Source organism: Phocoena sinus, chromosome 21 (assembly GCF_008692025.1).
Source record: "Phocoena sinus isolate mPhoSin1 chromosome 21, mPhoSin1.pri, whole genome shotgun sequence".
In the NCBI taxonomy this organism is placed as follows: Eukaryota; Metazoa; Chordata; class Mammalia; order Artiodactyla; family Phocoenidae; genus Phocoena; species Phocoena sinus.
Genome location: NC_045783.1, coordinates 32,744,556 through 32,767,886, shown reverse-complemented (window position 1 = coordinate 32,767,886; position 23,331 = coordinate 32,744,556). Strand labels below are relative to the sequence as shown.

The window sequence follows — 23,331 nt, the reverse complement described above, 5'->3', positions numbered from 1 at the left end:
CAGTCACCCTCTTTGTTTCGTCTTAGACATGTTTACTTTAAGAGAGAAATTCAGCTTGACCCTGAACTTTACCCTTAGCTAGAGGCTGCTTCTAGGCTACAAGTTTAATTCATTTCTTTTAGAGGCCTACTCACATACCTATCAACAGGAATAAGCTATTTGTCCATATTTTTCACTTTTTTTTTTTTTTTTGGTATAAGTAGAACTAGCAGGACTCAGAGGCTAGTGTCTCTTGACAATGAGACCAATGAGACTAACAGACCTGAACACGTGGAGGAATTACAGAGACCTGAGTGAAGTCCTGGGGAGTGGGGTTGTGTGTGTGAGTGTGAGAGGTATTGTGTAAAATGATCAAAGCCCAACCTGATACTGGAGATGTTAACTGGTCTGCATAATATTTAGGATATGGTCATTTATGTTGACAAATATATGTAGTTTTTTCAAATTTTTTTCTCTTTTTAATTTCTTTTTTTAATTATTTTTTATTTTATATTGGAGTCTAGTTGATTTACAATGTTGTGTGAATTTCAGGTGTACAGCAAAGTGATTCAGTTATACATGTACATATATCTATTCTTTTTCAGATTCTTTTCCCACATGGGTTATTACAGAGTATTGAGTATTGCTTTTTTTTTTTTTTTGCGGTACGCGGGCCTCTCACTGTTGTGGCCTCTCCCGTTGCGGAGCACAGGTTCCGGACGCGCAGCCTCAGCGGCCATGGCTCATGGGCCCAGCCACTCCGCGGCATGTGGGATCTTTCCAGACCGGGGCACGAACCCGTGTCCCCTGCATCGTCAGGCGGACTCTCAACCACTGCGCCACCAGGGAAGCCCTGAGTATTACTCTTTTTGATTGCAGTATAGTTGATTTACAACACGTAACTGTTTTAGTAATAAATATTTTTTAGGCATTTGATGAAGTATGGAAAACAGTAAGCCATTTAACATCACAAGTTCAATCTAGGCCCTGCACTCCTTTTTCTGACCCCATCCCGTCTCCATCTCCAGAGGTAACAACTGGTGTTCCTCACTCCCTGGCATGTTTACATAGTTTATCAAAAATAATATGATAATATAAAAATTGTGTGGTGTGTGTGTATGTGTATCAGTTAGGATAACTCATGGAATGTAGCCATAAAGCAACTTTGTTTTTGTCCCTTTACATTTATTTGTTGTTGTATAGTTCTTCCCTGTCCATGGATGAAAACCGAGGAAGGTCCATGATTGCTCTTGTCAGTGTTTGTTGGAAAACAGAATCCCATGATCGCTGTCCCAATTCAGTAATTAAAATGTTTTGTTATCATCAGAACGCCCCTGGAGGAGGGTGCCATACTGGGGCTTCGCATGGGCCTCCGATGGCCGCCTGGGCACTCAGCCGTGGCCGTGGACAGATCGGCGGTGGAGAAGTCCACGTGGTTGAGCCACTTGCTTCCCCCACCCCGCTGCAAGGACCATTTCAGGCGGCCCCACAGAGCAAGCACCAGGGAGGTGGGAAGAGGCTGGCAAACAGCAAAGGGTTTTCCACTTCCGCAGTGAGAAAGAACCTTTGCGGAGGACGCTCTCCAATGGGCACTCATGTGGCGTGGATGTCCTCACACCCTGAACCTGCTCCGAGAGGTCCTCACCAGGTTCCTCTGCTCCTCCGGGGCTGCGGGCTGACCCGCTGGCCACGCCCTGGATCAGTGCGCACACTCAGATCAGGCCCTGCGCATCCCTTCCACCGGCCGAAACTCCAGGAAGCTTGGACCAGGGAGCCGGGTTGAAGCTGTGCACAGGTCAGTTTTCCAGAATGTAGCGAAGACACCGAAGGAGAAAGGATCCGAGGGGCAAAGAGACTGTCCCGCCCACCGCACGTGAGCCTGCGTCCAGCTCTGCATTCTGTCCCATCTAATGCGAGTCTATTCTTGCTCCAAAGCCACGCATATCAGCTCTAGGACTCGGCATGCCTTGCTAGTTGCAGGGCATGTCCCTTCACTTTCCCTAGAATCAGCATGTCAAGTTCCATTAAGACAAAAAACAAAAAACCCTTATTGACACTTTGTCAGGCCAGTAAGTTCTTCAGTTCCTAATAAGCTTGTCTGTTAAGTGAACTGACTAGATTAAGTTTTACCCTGTGAGCCTTTTAAATGCCCCCAGTTTCAGAGGCATTTTTACTTTCTGCCTCTGCAGCTGCGTTTTATTGGCACCACACATTTCCTTGATAAATAAAAAAATTGTATTCACTTCAAAATCCACGTAGAACTTGGGAGCAGAAAACAATGTACACAAGCAACTTTTTCTTTTCCTCAGAATTTTCTCAGTTTCTATCAGGGATCTGATTATTTTTAATGTATAGCTCTTGCTGGCAGGGGTTGGTAAAGTTTCTATTGTCAATATGATTGCTGTTGATAATTCTGGTCATTTAAAAAGATGATTTTTCCTATCCTCAAGTAGCCCCTCCATATCATTAGATATGAAGTGAGGATTTTTCTCTGCAGTATTAAAGATGCCCCAAACATCCTGTTAGGCCTTTCCTGTTTAACTGAAGCACTCCTCATTTTAAAATTACACAGTAACATCTACAATAACGTTGCTTTTTCATAATTCTTCAAGTATCTAAGAAATTGGACTAAATAAAACATTTGTAAATTGTATGAGATGCACAAAGATGTGCCAGAGTTGTGCACAGCGATCCTTTAACTGGAGAGAAAAGGCCACAATACATCTAGGTTTCTGAGTCCTTGCGTATCACAGAATCTGAACTCCTACAGTTATGCTGTTTGGCATTTATTTGGTTGTTCAAAGAAGACTAATTGCTAAAACATTGTGAATACAAGTTATGATGTTCATTTCCTGGCAATAAAGTGATCTGTGAAAACATGAAGTAACAGAATATATACATGAACAGAAACATTAAGAACAACAGATCTGGACTTCCCTGGTGGCACAGTGGTTAAGAATCCGCCTGCCAGTGCAGGGGACTTGGGTTCGAGCCCTGATCCTGGAAGATCCCACATGCTGTGGAGCAGCTAAGCCCGTGCGCCACTACTGAGCCTGTGCTCTAGAGCTCGCGAGCCACAACTGCTGAGCCCACGCGCCTAGAGCCCACGCTCCACACCGGAGAATCCACTGCAATGAGAAGCCTGTGCACCGCAAGGAAGAGTAGCCCCCGTTCACCACAACTAGAGAAAGCCCGCGCACAGCAACGAAGACCCAACACAGCCAAAAAAATAAATTAAATAAAAATAAATTTTTAAAAAAAGAACAACAGATCTAGCAGCCAATGGACTGATTTTTAGCTGCCATCCCCGTCCCAACTGCCTTTAAAAAACTCTTTGTATGAGAAACAAAAAGAAATTCTTCAAAGTGATTTATTAATCTGAAGATTAAAGATTTCACTATCAAGGTAAAAAGTGATAGCACAAAGTTAAATAAATTCTTAACAAGGTCCATAAATACTTATTACTCAGATACTATTTAAAAAACCTGAAAATTCTGGCATAAATTTGTTTTCACTTGACAATGATACTTAATTGAAGATCTTTGGTTTTGTCCGATTTATAAAATTATTTCTTTTTGCAAGTTGGAGGCTTAAAAAATTTTAAAGTAGGCATTAAGTTCCTAGTTTCCTAGTTTTAGGCAGAATTTCTCAGAACTTCACATCTGTGCCATTTAAGGTTTATGGGAAGAACTTAGGATACAATACAGAAGGGCCATGACCTTTATTTGATCACTAATTCTCTTTACTCATTTTGGAACAAAATGTACCACTGTCCTATCCTAGAACTTGGGTGGTCTAGAACCTACGTTTTGGCATTCACCATTCATGGCAAATACGATGTTAATCAGACATTTGCTATCCTCTACACATTGCCATGTTTCCAGTACTGCAGAGTACTACTATGTAACCATTTACTTCAGCTCTTGTGGGAGGAATAAAATCCTCCACATTTTACACATCTGCAGATTAAAGTGGGTCATTGTGTAATGGTTATATTTATTGATGTTTATCCTCCAGCCAGGCACAAACGATGAGGAACACTTTGACCTATTTCAATTAGTATTTATACCATTGAGTGGCGATATTTGTGAGCCTGTTTGATTCATTCTAGCTGCTAAATGAGTGACAAGCACATCCTTCATACAGTCTCTTGTAACTTTGTACAGAGAAGTCTAGTTAGTAAGGACTTAACATGAATACAAAGTGTCATTCACGCTTTACGAGGTCCTAGAAAACTTTGAAAAGTGGAAACTTTCTCAAAGTGAACGTTTATCAGGTTCAAGAAGTTTAAAGAACTCAGGAGAAAAATACTTTAAAATGTTTTCTAGTTTTAACCAGAGCTAGATTTAACATAACACACTGGCAAGGCCAATGACATACAGAATAACAAAAGGACAAAGTATGCGTAGGAGGCTTATTCGTTTTGTTTTCATTACTTATCTACTTCGGGAGTTTTGAATGCAATTCCTTTCCTTTCCCTGGGAATTCCTGATCCAGAGGAAGGTCACTGAAATCCTCAAGAATAGTTACCTCTAGGCAAGTCCACTCTAATGGAGTTTAAGCCACAGATACTGCCTCTTAGAACAAGACTTTATAAGGGGAGTTTACCAGCCACTATCTTATCCAGCCAGACAAACATCTTACTAATGAAGATGTAGTAAAGTAACTCTGTTAATGGCCTGTCAACTTATATCTCGTGCATTTACACACTTTATAAATAGCTGAGTGCCAAGTGTATGTAGCACTGTGCGGGATGCTGGGAGTTGGGGATGGATGCAGGGAGAAAGAGGAATCACCCCTGCTCTCAGGGCATTTGAGGGGCTAGGTGGGGCGGCAAGGGGGAGGGGAGGGAAGTTTGGAAATCAAAGGTGGCACGAATACCCTGACTTCCTTTATGAGACTGAAACAAACAACAAAACAAGGAACAAAGCCTGTCACTCTTGAGAAGCAATGACGCGGATCCAGGAACTAGGGCCAAGTGGAATATGGAAGGAATTTAAGTCGGAATATAGTCTCTATTTTTATAAGCAGTTACTCTCTGCAAAGGCATTTCATTAAAAAAAAACTGGAGTCATCAGATGATCCAAGATTGTCACAGCACTGGGATACTTTTTTCCTAATGAGACATTCCAATCTCTTATTTCTGTAACTGAATACATTCTGACCATTAGGAGCTATTTCTTGGTTTTTACCTGTTTAGCTAACATGTCTGCACTTGAGATAAAGCATGTAAAAAATTGCAAAGTGTGACAAACTGTATGTCAGACGTTTGTTTAAAAATACTAAGCTACAGCGAACCAGGAATTCTTGTAGTATTTAATACCATATCATTTATCACTTTACCAAATCACACCAAACATGACACAGAGACAATCTGTTTAAGAAAAGTTTTACTAATGTGTTAATATTTCAGCAAAGTTATTGCAATGGGTTTAAAAGGCAGACAGACACACTATTATAGGCTATAAAGTAACAAGTTTCATACAATTAAAATATTACATAGACCTATGGGATTTACTGAATAACTAACAGACCCATAAAAGAAATTAAATCTGAAAGGTTAAATCCAGTATTAGCACCTACAATATCTCTGAAAGGAAAACTTTTAACCCTTTCATTCTCTCCTAGTATATGTCCTAACTTTCTCCCAAATACAGTGCTCTCAAAGCCCAGAGATGAAGGGCACAGGAAGTCCCAATACTAAGAACACACGGCCAAAAAGAACTAGAAACAGTGACACAGACTTGAGAGTTTTAGTTGGAAATCACTTCACTTACTGAACTTGAACCAATCATGATATTTCTGCGCACTGAATACCATATATGAGGAAAGTCTAGGAATCATAAAGTTTGCCAGTAGGGATAGTTAAAAATTAGCAATATATAGTATTATTCCTATCAAATTTTTTTCTCTTAAGTTATATTTATAACAAAACTATAATTAAAATATTTATTAACACTTGCTCATTCAGGGACACAGCAGGGACATTTGTGTTTGATGGTTTAGCATCCACTTTATTGTGCTTACTTATTTTTATAAGGAACAAGCAACACATACCACATCTTCCCAATGTTCAAGGTAATGCAGTAATAACAGAATTCTCAAAAAAAAAAAAACCCAAAAAACAAAAATCTGGAAATTGCATTAAATACTGCTTTAATCAGGAATTGCTATAATAAAACAGGTAACATTATACATTATTTTTCCAATGAGCTTCCGTTTGAGAAACTGAACAGCAGAACTTGATCGTTAAGCTTTGAGTCATGGCAAAACTGGTAATTCTCTGAAATCTGGGAGATGCATTAGCAAAACCAGACGCAGCCCACCCTTCACCAAAATCCTGGCGAAAAGCGTTTTATGAATTTGGGGGAGTAAGACTGAGCACTGGCTAGTTCACGACTTGCTGAGGCCCAAGGAATGACGAGAGCCACTGGCACTGCTGGCAGGTAAGAAATAAACTGTGTTGGGCTGACCAACTGCATATTTTATTAATGGCTTTGAATAAAAAAAGTGAAATGCTTCATTGCGTTTTCTCAAAAACTAATCAAAAGATTACAGAGTCCTACACAATTTGGAGACACAAAGTGGATGCTGAGCGACTAGAGGTCACTCCAGGTGTGGAATTTTACAAAGTCAGTCCTTGGAGTGAATGGCACCGTGGCTCTGGCAGCAGATACGAAGGAATGATGCTCTGGAGAGGAGGTGGGGGACACTCTGCGGTCGGCCGGTGGACAGATGAGGGTCCCAGCTGGAGGTGGGCCTAGAGTTACAGGGGAGAAAAAAAGGTTTTAGAAAGGGATGCTAACTAACTTCCAAACATCGACTGATGGGAGCTCCTAGTACGTGGGCTACACTCTATGAAGCCAGGTGCTAGCTAATAAAATCCCTAGATCTGTACTACCTGCAGGAGCGAGTACACAGCTCGACGGTCTAGAGATCCAAGGCTGTGTATTTCCATCTCTGACCAATCCTGTCAGGACAGGTAGCACAGCACGGGGCAGGCGGCCAATCCGGGGCCTGGCTACCTCCATGACTGCCTACCCACCTCCATAACTGCCTGCCCATTTTTGGCCTTGCACAAGTAACTTAGGTTCTCTGTGCCTGAGTTTCCTCATCTGAAAAACAGGGATAACATTATCTACCTCACAGGGATGTTGTGATAATTAAAATGAAGCATTTAGAAAAGTACAGGCACAAATGAAGTGCCAACAAACGGTTCTTTTTATTATCACTTATTTATTGTGACAGAATAATGACATATTCTGTTTTCTGAGTAAAGAAGACAATCTTAATCCAAAGAGAGAAAACACCATCAGTCTATATTTTTTTTTTGTTTTGCGGTACGCGGGGCTCTCACTGCTCTGGCCTCTCCCGTTGCGGAGCACAGGCTCCGGATGCGCAGGCCCAGAGGCCATGGCTCACGGGCCTAGCCGGTCCGCGGCATGTGGGATCTTCCCGGACCGGGGCACGAACCCGTGTCCCCTGCATCGGCAGGCGGACTCTCAACCACTGCGCCACCAGGGAAGCCCACCAACAGTCTATTTAAAGGCCACCTCCAGGATTTGTGTACTCTTCTGTTAAATCATTAATTCCCACATAATGCTTCAACCTGCAGACACCATGTAGACTGAAGAAAAATTATAAAACTGAATTCATTATTCTTATAGTTTTCCCCCTCCTCCAAGACCTCAGCCCACACAGGATCCTGGGTCTGAGGAACACACAGCTCGGAAAACTAAACTGCACTGAACAAAAATATCTGCATTCACGAAATTACCACAAGTTCCTACTGTAAATCTCATTTCAAAATTTTACTGTTGTTGAATGTTGATAGAGTGGTCTCTGGTGTGTAAACGCTCCAAACCCCGCACCACCTCAGAAAACCAGCGTATTGAGCAATAATAGCTGCAAAGTGGGCCACGATGACAAATGGATTGGGCCGAGTCAGTGCAGCTACAACTGATCAAACAAACTCATCCCAGCGGCACGTCACAAATACCACATGTAGGGCTCCTGGTTGCTCGTTTGAGAATTACCAGTTTGGAAACTGCATGTGAGAAAGTGCACGAATAGGTAACACTAAGTGTTCCAAAACAAAGCCTCAGTAGAGAATAAAAAGCCGAGCAGAGGGCATCATTATTTAGGTCTGTGGCTTGTAAGAATCTGTGTGACACATTCCCTAGAGCTAAAAGAGCGCAGCTTTGTAGGATTCAACAAATGGCACAGCAGACAAAACGTATTTTTAAGAGGTAGTGAAAAAGAAAAGAAGGGGATAAATACTTAGAATCATCTGATCAACTCTTTCCTTTCTCCACGTCTCTGCTGCTGCACGTACTTACAGGAAGTACGGTGTAAAAAACAGGGGTTTTATGGTCCATCAGATTTGGGTTCATATCTCAATACCCGTTAGCTGTGTGACTTGGAGAACATCATTTAGTATATTTGTACCTTGGTTTGCTTATCTGTAAAGTGGGGGAAATCCTCTGCAGAATCTTGTGAGAATTGGAAAACACCGTTTGAATAATAGCGGGCACATAGCAGGTACCCTCAAAACGGCAGCTACTATTATGACTGTTGCCCTGGGAAGGAACTGGTCTGCTCTGGTACAATCTGTTTCTGTGCGGCCTGTGAATTAGTGACGGATGCCTGCAGACAAAGTCAATCAGGCAAGCACAGCAGCAGAACACATGACTGGACTTGGCAGAAACAGTGAAGTACAATGTTTTTGTCACTCAGAAGGCTGGGCTAAGGTGCTGTGGCTTCCACGTGATTTCCCACAGATTCCCATCAGTATCCACCAATTTGTTTCTCACTTGTTCAAGGTCATTATATGGATATATAAGAACATAAACATTCTAAAAAGAATGAAAATGTATGGTTCTACCCACTAGAGGTAAGTGTTCTTCTAAAGGGCTATGAAGCCACTTAAATAAATGAAATATTTAGAATCTCCCTACCCCACTCTGAAACGTTTCTTTGGTTATTAAAGCCATTTGTCGTTTAGGCAGGGAAATCTCTGAACTGATTCTTATATGCAAGATCCATCTATTAAAATGTCTAGGATAGTTTTAAAATATTAAAATAAGATGCCTCCCCCCGAAAAAAAAACCTCTCAAAACCCCCAAAACAAAGTAACAACTAAACCAGTCTGAAAACAATACAGGGGGAAGAAAAAAAATCAGGATTAAATTCTCTATCACTTGGGTTATAGAATTTGGTTTAAATACACATTTTAAATATCAAGCCAGTACAGAGGATGAGCCACTACTTACAATGCAGGGAAGAAAATTCACGCATCCTACAAAATTACAAAAATTGCACATAAATCATATAATTTCATATTTACCTTTAATCCTATGGTTTATCTTCCACTGCTCATGCCTCTGTCTTCATAAATAGTAATTTCAATCTAAACAGCATGGCTGTTAAGAAAACACACTAAAGAACAGAACATAGAAAAAGGGACCACGGCAAGATGATAGGTATGATCTGTGCAGACTTGTCTTTATTTATTTTAAATTATTACTTAATTTAAATTCTTATTTAAATAATTAAATTATTTAAATAATTAAAAATTATTTGCTTTACTTATTTTGAATTATTAAAATTTTCTCCTGCTTGAGTTAAACACGATGTTTTCTACACCTTGCTAAAAATTTAAGAACTGTAATTGCTTGTAGTATACCACATGTAGCTCCTCCCCAAACACTGATTATTCATCTTTTGAAAAAAAAAAAAAATCTGAAAAAGGATGCTTTATTGTAGAACTAAGGAGGGGGCTCTTAACTGAGCATCCATGGAGGTAATGAAGTCAGGGGTTCAAAATGCCCTGAATTATATGCAAACTTTTTCTTGGGAAATAGCTCACAACGTCTAAAAGTTTAAGAACCATTGCTGCTGAGTATAATAAAACTGTTGAAATTATTATCAGCCGGAAGGCCTGGGGTTATCTGACCTAGGTTTTAAAAGAAAATTTATTTTACCCAGTTATTTATTTTACTCCCATTATCAAGCTAAATTGGTTTTTTTGCAATTTTATTTATGAAATTCACTTTGTGATTTTCAAAGCTTGCTGCCTCTAAAAATACACGCAGTATGTCAAAGGTAATGAAATGATACATCTGGCAGCTGTGGCTGATTTCAATGAGCCAGATGAACCCACGGATCTGTGATTCATCTGGACAACCTTGCTGCACGTTAGGAGTTCATGCATTTCAAAGGGGCTTTGGGTCCAGCCTCTGCAGCTGAAATGCATGACTCACACCACTCCCATTATTACTACAAGATGCCACAGAGCCACCAAGATGACGGCAACCCGAGCACTACACAATGCACAGAGACCAGCATGATACAGAGGAAGGAGAGGCGTGCGTCAAGGGAGAGTGCTGGAGCTGGGGGGCTCATGGCGGGTGTGCCTTCTCACAGAAGAGTCCTAGGGCAAGTACGGCAGTAAGGGAGTTAAATTCTCTCCTGCCGCTGCTCGACAGGACCGATCAAAAGGTTCTGTTTACAGATATTGAGACCTTGTGATCTAGGCTGAAAAGATACAACTCGAAGTCCTCTCTCGATGGGATCTGTCAGGAGGAGGCCTTGGGGAGCATAGATCTTCTCATTCTGCTCTTGAATGTATTTGGAGACTTTCTTCAGAACCTGACAAAAAGAAACACCACAGCTTTTTATAAATGTCATCAGATTTCCCTGTGAAGCATCAGCTGGACCTCAAAATATTCAGGCAGTGGAATTAGTTTTCAAAGCAAGAATGGGTGTTCACGTGGAGGGACGGCCCTGACTAGGTGGCTAAGGCCACAGGGCTCCCGACACCGCCTCCCCCCAGTCCCGAGCACCATCCACACAGTTCAAGTGCCACAGCAGATGCGGCCTCACGGTGGCACGAGAGCCACGCTCTCCCCTCCCGGTCACCTTCATCCTGGTTGCGGAGAAATACAAGGTGACTATATACACGAGGGTTGGCATGCTTTCCCCTTCTCTACTCATGAAGTGCGCATCATGTGACCTCTTCTGATATCAAGGGAAGCTCTTGGCCTTCTCCTTAATACTTAAGAACTGCTTCTCGGGACTTCCCTAGTGGTCCAGTGGTTACGACTCGGCGCTTTCACTGCTGAGGGCCCAGCCTCAACGCCCGGTTGGGGAGCTAAAATCCCGCAAGCTGCGCGGCGCAACCAAAAAAAAAAAAAAACATAAAAGACAGAGAGGGAAAAAAGAAAAAAAAAAGAACTTCTCTCCTTTGTACATTTTCATCAATTTTAAGTAATGATACAAGGTAGGCCTACAACAAAGGAGCCCAGTGAGTTTTAAACTGAAAAGTTTATTCCCTTCATCAAGCATGCACGTGCTGGCTGCCATGGAGGTTCTGATGACAAGTGTCTTATATCATTTCCAGGCCTGCGTGGAGCGTTGCTCTGTAGTTCGCTCTTGTGTCCTAGATGGGAACCTCAACCTCACTAAACCTTGTAAGTTTAGTATTAAGCTTGTAAAAGTCAAAGCAAATGTAGACAAAAGCCAGACAGGATATAAAGGAACTTCTGGAAATTGCCAAATCTCCAGCTTTAATAAGGGCAATTCTGAAACAGATAACCTAGAAGAAAATAAATTTTAATAGCTATATACAAAATCAAAGAGTTACATGTTTTATTTCAGATTCAAAGTCATAATAATCCTTTTCTGGCTCTAATCTTCAAAGAGGCTTTGATCCAATTCTTTAATTACTATATGCTTTCTTAAATTCACACTACCAGAATATGATAAAGTCACAGATAAATGTGATCACAACATAAAGGGAAAAGAACTGTATGAAAATGAAGTTGGAAATTAAGAAATGATTTATGTGTGGGTCTATAATGTACCAGGCTAAACTAACAAATTAGGATGTTAAAATTTAGGTGCTTTGGTATAAGTTGATTTAGAATTTAAAACTCTATGTGGTTTGTATAATGAATTTTCTCATTAAAGGACGATAAATAGTTTATTCAGGTTACATCTTTGGGGAGTAATACAATCTAACGTTTTACGCTTTTTTAAAAAGAGCATGATATTATTAAAAGAGCAATCTGCAGGGTTATGAGCAATTTAAGAATACTAGTTCTAAAGAAAAGAGCTTTTCACCAAATTATCTGAAGTACACATGTCATTCTCCTATTCTCAACTCTCAAAGAACCTGAGCGGTGCTAGGTCTTTATGGGCGCTATCTTTCTATCAGCGTTTGTCAATCATGCTGAAATGACATGGGGAAGGAAGTAGCCCATGAAGGTGCCCAACTCAGGACCCTCCATCTTCTCTCCAATTTCCTTCTCAGCTCACCTGCCAGAGCTAGAAACTGGAGAGCCAGTCTCCCCTCACCTCAGTCCATTTATACTCAGGGGTACACTCAGAAAAATGCCTGCATGGCTGGTTTCAAAGAAAGAATTCCTTCAGAACAGCTTTCCTCCCTGTCTCCGTGGGTACAGGTTACTAGCAAAGAAACAGCATTCCTTTATGTGATTCATGCACAACTTTGTCATGCAAGGTTTTTATTTAAACTTTAATAACATTCATGGGCACTTGGGTATCTGTTCAGAAAGAAAACAATTAGTTTTCTTTTTGTGTAAGTTCCAAATCCTCTTACGGTATTATGGTGAAGCCAGCATTGTCCTAACCAAGATGCTTTTAAACTCTTAGTGTCATTAGCAATAGGAAAGCATTAATATGAGTCAACTCAAACCTCATCCCAGACAGGAGAAAGTACCATTCTCACCCCCAAGAAACCTTATGTTGACATATTACTCATAATTTATTATTTTTGGTAAATCAATGTTAAAACAAACTATGATATTGAACAAAATTATCTGTTATCTTCACTCAATAAAACCTCAATTTATATAATATTTACCAAGCTAAACACTCAAACCTCAGGAAAGACTATTATCCTCCTTGAGAACATTAAACCGGAGAAAGCCTACCAGACCTTCAAGGAAAGATATCCTAAGTGAGGCTGCATGAGAGCACCAGGATTTTAGTATTTTCAGAAAGATCTAAGCTCCTCTGATTGTGCTCCTTTCAGATCACAGCCCACGGGCAGGAGGGATGTCTTCTGGTTGATGAACACAGCAGACAGCTCCTGAGAGGAGAACCTTCTACAAGCCCGTTTGTTCCCTGATTATAATGGGCAGCAACAGAGAGGAATAACACTGAAGCCTTTATCTTCACTTTAAATCAATAAATAGCACATTATAGGAAAAAAAATACATGATTGTTCTAGTGGGTTTTAAAAGGCCTATTTACAATTTTCAAAAGTTGAACCCACGTGACTAGCGTAAGCACAATTATATTTGGCTTACTGTTTGTAGACTAGAAGTTTTAGTGTTTAAAACAATAAGGACTACTAAATGACTCAATCCTGTCCTTTCATAAAGTAGAAAATAACGGCACAGAAATTCCTGAGGGACAAACTGGAGAGAGGGGGTGGCTGGGTATCAAAAATACAAATACACGTTTAAAATGTTTTCTTTTAAAAGTACAGGTACATTATATCTTAATTATGGCCATTCCAGTTATTTATTTTGCATGATCTAGTTATTCATGTCCAGTTTCTAAAATAAAATCATGTATTTCTAAAAAGTGACCATGCCTTAAATTTTGGTTTCTTGACTAATTTTACTTGGTTTTTACTTGTGTTTATTAATACTCACTCTACAAAAAGAAAGAGACCTTAACTAGACTTATAAAGTAGTACCTTATATGTTACCTATGAACTCAAGTCCATTATATTTCTGACACTGAGAACTTCCTTCCAAGATTAATAATCAAAAAAATTTTAACTAAGGGTTGCTAAATGTTTTAGTAGATAAACAAACTAGCAGCTGCTAAAAAAGATTACTTATACACTTGAAATAAACTGTACATGTAAGTTCACAAATATCTGATTAAAACATATATATGTATACACTAACTTAATTTTTAAATCTATCTTAAGAAAACTTTATTAAGCATCTACCACATATAAGGCAATTTATTAATTCTAAGACCCATTTTTTTTTTGATTTACCTTTTTTTAAAATCGAAGTATAGCTGATTTACAATGTTGTGTTAATTACTGCTGTACAGCAAATTGATTCAGTTACACATGTATATACGTTCTTTTTCATATTCTTTTCCACTATGGTTTATCACAGGAGATTGAGTATAGTTCCCTGTGCTGTACAGTAGGACCTTGTTGTTTATCCATTCTCTATGTAATAGTTTGCATCTGCTAATCCCAGCCTCCCACTCCCTCCCCCCCCCCAGCCCCCTCCCCCTTGGCAACCACCAGTCTAAGACCCATTTTATGGTTGAGAGAACTCAGACTTGGAGAGATTAACTTGCCCATGATCTCATCATTAGTAAATGACTTGGCTGGCACCCAATTACCAATTTCTTTTTATAACTGAGGTCAGAAGCAGGTATCTGTATCTATTTTAGCAACTGCACACAAATAAATAAAAGTTAATTAAAATCTCATCAACAAATTTAAAAGCTACAGTGAAATGAGAATTCAAGCATCTAATACTCCACTAAGCATGAATAAAATACTCTGGAGGATCTACTTCTACCTTAGATTGACAATATTACACGTCTTTAATGGCCACCCGGCGTGACTGCTTTTACCCACCGTGGTCAGGGGCTCCTCAGGGTGTCCAGGCTCCACCACCAGCGCGTCCCCTGAATTTGTTCACCTCCTTCCATCCCTGCTGCTCTGCTCTCCATCCAAGCTATCACCCTCTCTTGCCTGGACTTCAACAGAGCGTCTTACTTCCACTTTTATTCCTTTTCCCCCCAGAGCCAAGGAATCTCTTTAAAATGAAAATCTAGTCCTATTATTACTCCTGCTTAAAAGCTTTGAGTGGTTCCTCCCTGCAGGGAAATAAAATCTAAGCCTCTTTCCACGGAGCACACACTCCCGGAGGATGCAGGTCCCCTCACCTCCCGAGTCGCCTCCGCCCTCCTCTCCCCACGCCCCGCTCCGCACGGGGGACGCCAGATGCTCTGCATACACTCATCCCTCCGCCTGAAGGGCCCTGGGCTTCCCATCCTTCACGCGGCAGCTTAATGTTACCATCTCAGAGGCCCTTTCTGACCACACGATCTAAATTAGGTCTTTCCTGTATTTTCTATCCTAGGGAAGTTCGTTTTTTTCAAGGCATTTATCACGACTTACAATTCTGTGGGTTTTGTTTCCTTATTATCAGTTTTTACCACTGAGTTATAAACTCCATGACGTCAGCAACCATAGCACATGGTAGGTGTTCAATAAATATTTATAGAATGAATGAATCCCCTGTCCCTTCACTCACCAAATGTATTATTACAGAGAAGCTGGTAAGACAGACAGACTGAAAGCTGATACTGATCCTCTGTAACTCCTGATGTGGAATATTCAGCAGGAATGAGAGTGTGCGACATGGAGAGGGATATAAACTACTCTTCCTCAGTGCTCCCTTTTAGTAACACCAGGAGAATTCGTGTCAGGATGCTAAGGAAGAATGCAGCATCACTGTCAGCCGACAGCTCAAGATATTTTAGCTGCAACTGTATCTGCTCTCCACCACATGGAGTGCAAGACAGTCACAGGGAAACTTCTATCCGGCGGGTATAATACAGATCTCCGTACGGCCTTTCGTTTTCTAATCATGGTCAGAGTTTAACTATCTATTTGGGGTTTACTGCGATTAACATAAATTCATTCACTTAACACACAGTAAATGAGCGCCTCACCTACCCAAGGTATGGCGCTAGGCCTGAAGAGGGACACACCGTCCTTGACCTCAAGGAAAAGACATACTTGAAGGGCAAGTAAGACAAGAATATAAACGGCTACATTCCTAAGTAGAGAGTGCCAAGTGCCAGAAAACAGATACGAGTAAAGCATTGTGGGGATACAGAGGAGAGAACGAATTCCGATTACAGGGGTAGATAAAAAGTTAGCTGAGGGCTTCCCTGGTGGTGCAGTGGTTGACAGTCCACCTGCCGATGCAGGGGACACGGGTTTGTGTCCTGGTCCGGGAAGATCCCACATGTCACGGAGCGGCTGGGCCTGTGAGCCACGGCCTCGGAGCCTGCACGTCCGGAGCCTGTGCTCCACAACGGGAGAGGCCACGACAGTGAGAGGCTCGTATACCGCAAAAAAAAAAAAAAGTTAGCTGAAAGTGGGACTGAGGGACTAGTGAGATTCGGACATGGGAAGAACGGCACTTCAGGTGGAGGAAAACCTCGGAGTTTTTGCGTGGTTGGCTGAAAGACAAAGTGAGGAAGGGGCGCAGGACACAGCTGGAAAGGTGAGCTGGAGGTGGGCTCGAGAAGGGCCTGAAATGGAACCCGGGAAGGCCTCTCACTTTGCAGGAGTGGCAGGGGAGGCATGGCTGTGTTTTATGACACAGCAGCTGTTTGGAAATGGAAAAGAAGGGAAGGAGTGAGGCTCCGGAGACTGTGGCACTGGTCTAGGAGAAAGGTCGTAAGGGCATGAATCAGGGTGGTGGCAGAAGTCATAAAGTTAATGAATGGGAAAATGGAAGCTATTTCAGTCTGACAACTGATAAATTCTCCCCCTCTAGCCCTCCACCTAAAGATGGTCCTGAAAAAGACAGGATGCTACTGAACGAAATGGGGAGGTGACTTCTGGACATCTAGGTTGAGAAGCCGGCAACTCGGGGCCCAGCAGATAGTTGAAAGAGAAGACAAGAACTCAGAGGGGAGGAAAGATGGAGGATAGAAATTTGGGGAAATGAAGAAAGGGCTTCTCAGAAGGCTAGGCAGAATGAGAACATGGATCTTCCACATTCTCCCTAAGTGTAAGCCAATTTGAATATTAACAGGGCAACCTGTTTCTGAAAGACTCAGGGTTCTTTTCTATGTGTCTGGTCATAGAAGCAACAATAAGATCTGAACTATTATTATTATGAATGCCCCTTTAAGTTTTACTGCAACTGTCACCCTGTAAACATAAACCTGTAATAAACCCACCTTCTTTATGATTTTAAGAGATTGTGCGAAAACAGACGTAGGCTTACCTTCTCGTAGTGAGTTTCCATGCACAAGAAGATGGTGTACGCTGTTAGACAAGCCAGGCAGCCTTCAAGATAGGACTGGCCCCCGAGCTTCTCTGCTTCAGCATAAAGGTTATTTAGAGTTCGAACTGTTTCTTCAAATTGTTGCCTATCAATCTGTAAGAAAAAAAGAAGTTAAAAATAAGTTTTGGAAAAAAAGACGAGCACCTCACTCCTGCTTGCTGTCACTAATTTAGGTTGTTGTTTTGTCAACATTCTTATCTGACTGTCCGAAAACAAATTTTTAGGTGATGAAATCTGGACGTAAGTTACTGAAACTGGTTAGTGTTTGTTTAATTTTATCCTTCTTATGGACACTGGATATCATCAAGCCTCAGAATGGTGTCTCTTTATCCTCTATACTGAATCACAGGTAGCTTAATTAAATTATACAATCTTTCCATCTTTCCATTCTCTCATATTCACATTTATGGAGCACCTACCATCAGATATCATGACAGGCCTTAAAGAAAGATGACTAAGATACTTTCTAGTCCTCAAGGCATTTACAGTCATAAGCATAACAGATATGTAACAATAAAAACAAAGTAAGTCAACAGAATACTGTAACTGAGGCATGTATAAAGTATGGTGGGGAAACAAACGGAGGGGTGCATTCTCTTTATCTGGAAAGAGCAGGTCATCTTAAATCAAGTCCCTAAATGCTGGAATCTACTTAGGCAAAAAAGGGAAGTAAGGACATTTTCAGCAGATCAAAAGGTGCAAACTGTATTATTTCCTCACTTCCCATCTCTAAATTAAAGTAACTATTTGGTTACTAAAAGCTGACACCGAACCAGGCAAAATCTCAAACTACTACACAACTCTTCATACCACGGGTTCCTACCACCCTTTTCTAGTCAGTGACACCATGTACACTAACACTACTATTGTATCCTCTTTTCACTCTCATCAACTGCTTTCACTTTCTCCTTCCAGTAGCTCATTACCTGCTTCTTTTAACAGTTCGTGGATTTCAAATCCCAATACTTTGCCCTAGGAAATTTCAAGTCCCATTAGTTGAGTATTTCACCCAATTGTAGCATTCTTGGTAGGTAACAAAGCACAATTTATCTGTCCTTATTCTCCGCTTTCTCTCACACAATATCTCCCTTATTCCTAAAACTAATAACTACTTACATATGAATTCTCTCTTTCATGAAGACTTTACATAGAAATAGACTCAGAAAGAAACTCAAAGAACCTCAGTATACAGTGTGAGACAAAATGTTCCCAAGAACATAATTCTCTGTTAACATACAGAGTACATCTGATGATTTATGACCATCACCCTTAAGCTATTGAAACCCTTTAGGTGAGAGGCAGTTGTTTTGTCCTTCATGTGGAAAACTGTGAGGACTCAATGAGCCAAAGGCATGAAAACTTGAAAGTGGTGGGTGGCTTGACCTGCTTCCAGAACATGAGTGTTTCTGACCGGGGCTGGGTGGGTGGAGATGGTGCTGAGAGCCAGGGCAGCGTCCCTTCACCGAGCCTCCACTTGAAGATGTGCTGCGTTACGAACGGTCACCCAGGCAACCTGTCACCATTCCCAGAAAACAGACTTAGGAGAACAACTCAGTGAACAAGTATTAATGGTAAATTGTTATCTCCACCTGGTTTTGCCTAAGTTAATGCCTTCAGTTTGTCCATCAGTAAAAGCACAAAGGTCCAAATAATTTCAAACACTCGCATTTGATTTACTACGATGTTATGATCTGAGAAAGAAAGTTCTTTGAATTATTTACGTTTCTTTGGACAGAATGATTCAAAACTAGGGAATCAACCCAGAAACATTTTATTTCTTTCAGATCAGAATTACTGATCCTACCAGAAACACTAATTCTTAAAAGTTATTCCAAGATTGCAATGCTTTATAGGTTGGAGGCAAATCATAGATCATAAAAAAAAAAAAATCCAAGGTGGAGAATTCTTTTAAAAAAAGTTTAATTAAAAAAAAAGGCGGGGGGGAATTCCCTGGTGGTCCAGCGGTTAGGACTCCATGCTTTCACTGCCCAGGGCGCAGGTTCAGTCCCTGAAGACCCTGCAAGCCTCACACCTTGGCCAAAAAAAAAAAAAAAAAAAAAAAAAAAGAATAAAAAAGGAAAAAGCATGATGGGCAGCAGTAAGGGCAAGGATACACTTACGAAGGGCTCTACAGAGGTATGGGCCTTGTTCTCATACCCTTCAGGCACCATGAAGTGTGGCTGTCAATGTTCACCCCTCGGTGCCTGCACACTAATATAGCAGCTACATTGACATCTGGAGATATGTGAAGCTGGAGCTAAATGCAAATTTGGACCAATAAATACCGGCAGCCAGAATAGAAATAGGAATCAGGCTCGTCTTCCCAGAATTTCTGTTTCTTGTTGAACTACCTGTCAAAGAATGGGGCTGAAGCTTAAAGAGACTGCAAGTCAAACATAATTTCTACTGACTGGATGTAGAGGCATATTTTTAAAGGGATGCAGGGGAACAAATGCCTCAATTATAGTTCACTCACTTCTCTGCTGCCCAGGCCAAGGGTGCCTAAGATGTCTGTATTTTCGCTAAAGTGAGAATCGAGCTTTCTTTAAAGAACTGTCCTGGCAACAAAGCACTTATACATCAAAGTATTAAGTTCTCACAGGCAGTGAGTAAGTAAACTTGTTAACAGACAGAACTTGTCCTCACTCACAAATTAAAGGGTACAAATGTGTGTGTTTAATGCTTTAAACTCATACAAAACATTTGCATGTTTATTTCTTCCTCTATTAAATTGCCAAGTGCAATGTTCTCACAAAGGGAAAATCAGCCCCAGAGGCAGAGCAATCAGTACAATTTCTAGGGTAAGTAGTAAAAAAACAAGGAAAGAAACTTTGAATTTTCCATCAAACAAAGCAAGGAAAATTTAAATCTGTAATTTAAAATTAATCTCGACACATTTAAAAAAAAAAACAAAGCTTTCCCAAGCAGTTTAAAGTATAAGCTAGTGTTTTAACCCAAACATTAAAAAAAAAAGAAAATTCAAGGGCACAATACCAAATAACATTCCATATAGTACTCAGAATCACAAGCAGTTCTGGGCTACATGAAGTCAAAGAAGTAAAAGGACTCCAGAATTTAGAGACAGCAATTTCCTGTAACAGTGAAGTTCTATGACTACATTGTTTCTCTATTCAGACTATAAAATAAAGGCTCTACCACACACAGAGTGGAAGGCTCATGTCTGATTCTACATACATATATTTGGGTCAATTATGAGTTGGAAGTTTGACTTTTTAAACTTTTAAACAAAGGCATCATGTGACATCCAAATAAGTGTGGTGCAAAAGAACTGTTTACACTCTGATTTGAAAGTACATAAATAGTATTGTCAGAGTTTCAGTGTAAGAGGCTTAAAAGTAACACATTTGATCCATTTCATGTAAGTCCTAAAATGTAAACCATGTTAACTGTGCTGTTAAATTATTTTTAAAAAACAACATTCAGTAGCTCTAACCAAGAAGCAACACGCTCAATGGCAATCAGGTAGGACAACCCACCTCCTCACAAGCCAATTTTAAATGACTGCTACACACTGCTCCAGTAGACTCATCAACACCTACTTACTCCACAGCCAGCACTTCTCAGCTCCACACCCATGCCCAATGACCTCTCAGTCCCGCACCCACCCCTTGTCAAAGAGGAAAGAGCCACAAAACCTGCTCCCATCTAACCAGAAATTGACCTCTGAACAGGAAACACACAGGTTTATCTTACAAAGCTCAAGACCAAACAGTCTGTCTTTGGGTGTATGAACACATGTGGGCACAAGAAGACACACATACTTACATACGCTCACATCGCTGTACCTTTAAAGTAAGATACAATAATCATTACCATTATTTTTCCTAAGTCTGAAAAAAGGGGAAGCACATCCCTTTTTGCATGCAAGGCTGCCCCAAAGACCCACATCCTGATGACAATTCTGACCTGAAAGCCAACACAGTACAGGTGTCTCCCAGCTATCAGAACTGCGAGGGACAAGTTGAGGGCCTCGTTCTGAGATATTTCCCTGCCCAGGCCCATCCAATGCTCTGCGTTTTCCAGGTTCAAGGCCTGTCTGCACTGCCTAGCACAGCCCTTAATAATAAACCCTTCCAGCCAAGCAGTGTGGCCGGCACTGTGGCCACAGACGTCAGTCACGAAAATGATATTTATTTCCCTGGCGTGGTGAGGTTGGAGGATGCAGCTTACAACACGCTGAGGTAGGTGGCCTGGAGCGCCAGGAATTAGTTCCTCATCACTGTGGTCAATGACCCGGGGTGGGGTGGGGATGGCCAGGGAAGACGGCGGCGCAAACATCAGGCCCTGGGCACCACGGAGCTCCACCAGGTCGTCAGACCGGGGGCTTGGCTTTATTCCTTGTCATCCAAACACCAGGTCTTGCTTAGAGGCCCTTTTCGCACATCCCCAGCCCAGGCTCCTTCTGTGCCTGCTCCTCCCAGACCCGCACTCCCTGTCGCCCCGGGGGAGGCTCCCGGCCTCGCCCCAGAGCATGTGCGGGGAGTCCGGCTGCTTACCCGGTTCTCCAGCTCCGCGGGGAACTTGGTCTGGAACTGGCAGCGGGTGCCACTGCTGTAGTCTCGCTGAATGAAAACCTTCCCGGACACTGGCGCCTGCTGCGGCCTCATGGCGAGGACAGGACGGGCCGCGCTGCGGGTTCGGGGGACACCAACCACGGTCAGATCTCCGGCCTGGACCCAGGACTCCAGCCCGCCAGCCCCGCAGACCCACCCACCGCCCAAAGCAGCCCAAGGCCTCCCCGCCCCACTCCCCTTCACCCATGCTTTCACCGCGGGCCTTCAGCTACCTCCCGGGCCAGGCCCCGCGCCCCCCAGAGCCCGGTTCGGCCCGGGAAACACGAAACCGCCTCCGTTGCCCTCCAGCGGGTGTCGCACCGCCTACGCCGTCACTTACGTCCTGCCGCAAAAGGCCTCTTTCCTCGCCCCTCAACTCGGCCTCCTACCTCGAGTCTAGGACCCACCCACTCCTCCGGCCGTAAAGCGATCCTGCCGAGGCTGCGCGCTGCGGTGCGGGGGCGGGCACCGTGGGCGGGGCCAGGGCCTACTCCGTCCCCCACCTAGCACGGAGGAGTCCATCCGGAAGGAAAAGGCCGGGCGGGGCCTCAGGGCGGGGCCGGAGGGCGGGGCTGCAGGACCCGGGGGGGCGGGGTTGCGGGGCGGGGCGACGGGGAGAACGGTGGAGACGGAGTTCATCTGAGGGTGCAAAGGGTTCGAGAATCGGGATTTCCCCGGTGTGTCATTTCCCTGGTGTGTCATTTCCTCGTTATCATGGCGGCATAGTTTCTGGTCACCGATTGTAAGGGTTTATTTTCACTCTTGATTGGAAGTCTCAGTTTACAAGTGGGACACCACCCAACTCTACAAAACAACTGCTCACACAGATTTACAAATGAAAAGCAGGCTTGGCTGGGGACGGTCGGTTTGGCAATGGGCGGGGGGAGGAAGGGAGGAGGGAGAAGCTGCATGGGCTTCATTGTCAAGCATCCCTCCTTCAGCTTTCCTGGAAGTGTTGTCTTTCCTTCTACCCCAAAGATTTTCATCCAGCAGTCCAGCCTCCACCCCTCCTGAGAGGCTTGCCAAGGGCCCTTACCCACCCACCCCCCACCCCCAGCTCGGCGTACCTTTGCAAGGCAGCCACGGAAGCCCTTTATCTGGTGTGCCTGGCTGATACAGTAGTCCACCTTTGTTTTGCTTTCCCAGGTTTCAGTTACCTCCGCCCCCACCCCCAGTCAACCTCAGTCTGAAAATATTAAATGAAATAAACAATTTATTAAATGAAATAAACAATTCATGTTTTAAGTTGTGTGCCTATTCTGAGTAGCGTGATGGAATGTCTTGCTTTTGGCTCCATCCCTTTGGTATCCCCAATCATCCATGTCCACTCCTGACGTCCCATCATTGACATCATCATGATCCAGGATCTCCCAAAGCAGATGCTCCTCTCTGACCTATTATCAGGTCAATAGCAGCCTAACGCTGTCATTCACCTCACATCATCTCATCGCGTAGGCGTTTTATCATCTCACATTATCACAAGACGAAGGCTGAGTACAGTACAATAAGATTCTGAGAGAGACCACATTCACATAACTTTCATTACAATATATTGTTATAACTGTTCTATTTTGTTAGTCTCTCACTGAGCCTAATTTATAAACTAAAATTTATCATAGGTATGTATATGTAGAAAAACAGTATATATAGGGTTTGGTACTATCTTCAGGCATCAAACT

The 23,331-nt window shown here is 42.4% G+C and overlaps 1 protein-coding gene across 5 annotated transcripts; it reads right to left on the bottom strand.

Annotated features, from left to right (window-relative positions):
- Window positions 1-5,351: 5,351 nt before the first annotated feature.
- GOLGA7 (golgin A7) lies at window positions 5,352-22,183 on the bottom strand. Of its 5 annotated transcripts, none has more exons than XM_032618503.1 (6): window positions 21,993-22,183; window positions 21,596-21,728; window positions 17,019-17,171; window positions 10,528-10,629; window positions 9,326-9,388; window positions 5,352-6,739 (listed from the first exon to the last, which is right to left on the bottom strand). In XM_032618503.1, exons 2-5 carry the CDS (start codon window positions 21,704-21,706, stop codon window positions 9,341-9,343), a joined length of 414 nt encoding a protein of 137 aa, XP_032474394.1. In that variant the 5' UTR covers window positions 21,707-21,728; window positions 21,993-22,183; the 3' UTR covers window positions 5,352-6,739; window positions 9,326-9,340. The 5 variants fall into 5 exon arrangements, with proteins under 5 accessions (XP_032474394.1, XP_032474395.1, XP_032474390.1 ...); XM_032618504.1 differs by having other exon boundaries at window positions 9,326-9,393; window positions 21,886-22,039; XM_032618499.1 differs by having other exon boundaries at window positions 21,886-22,038.
- Between the last annotated feature and the right edge of the window lie 1,148 nt (window positions 22,184-23,331).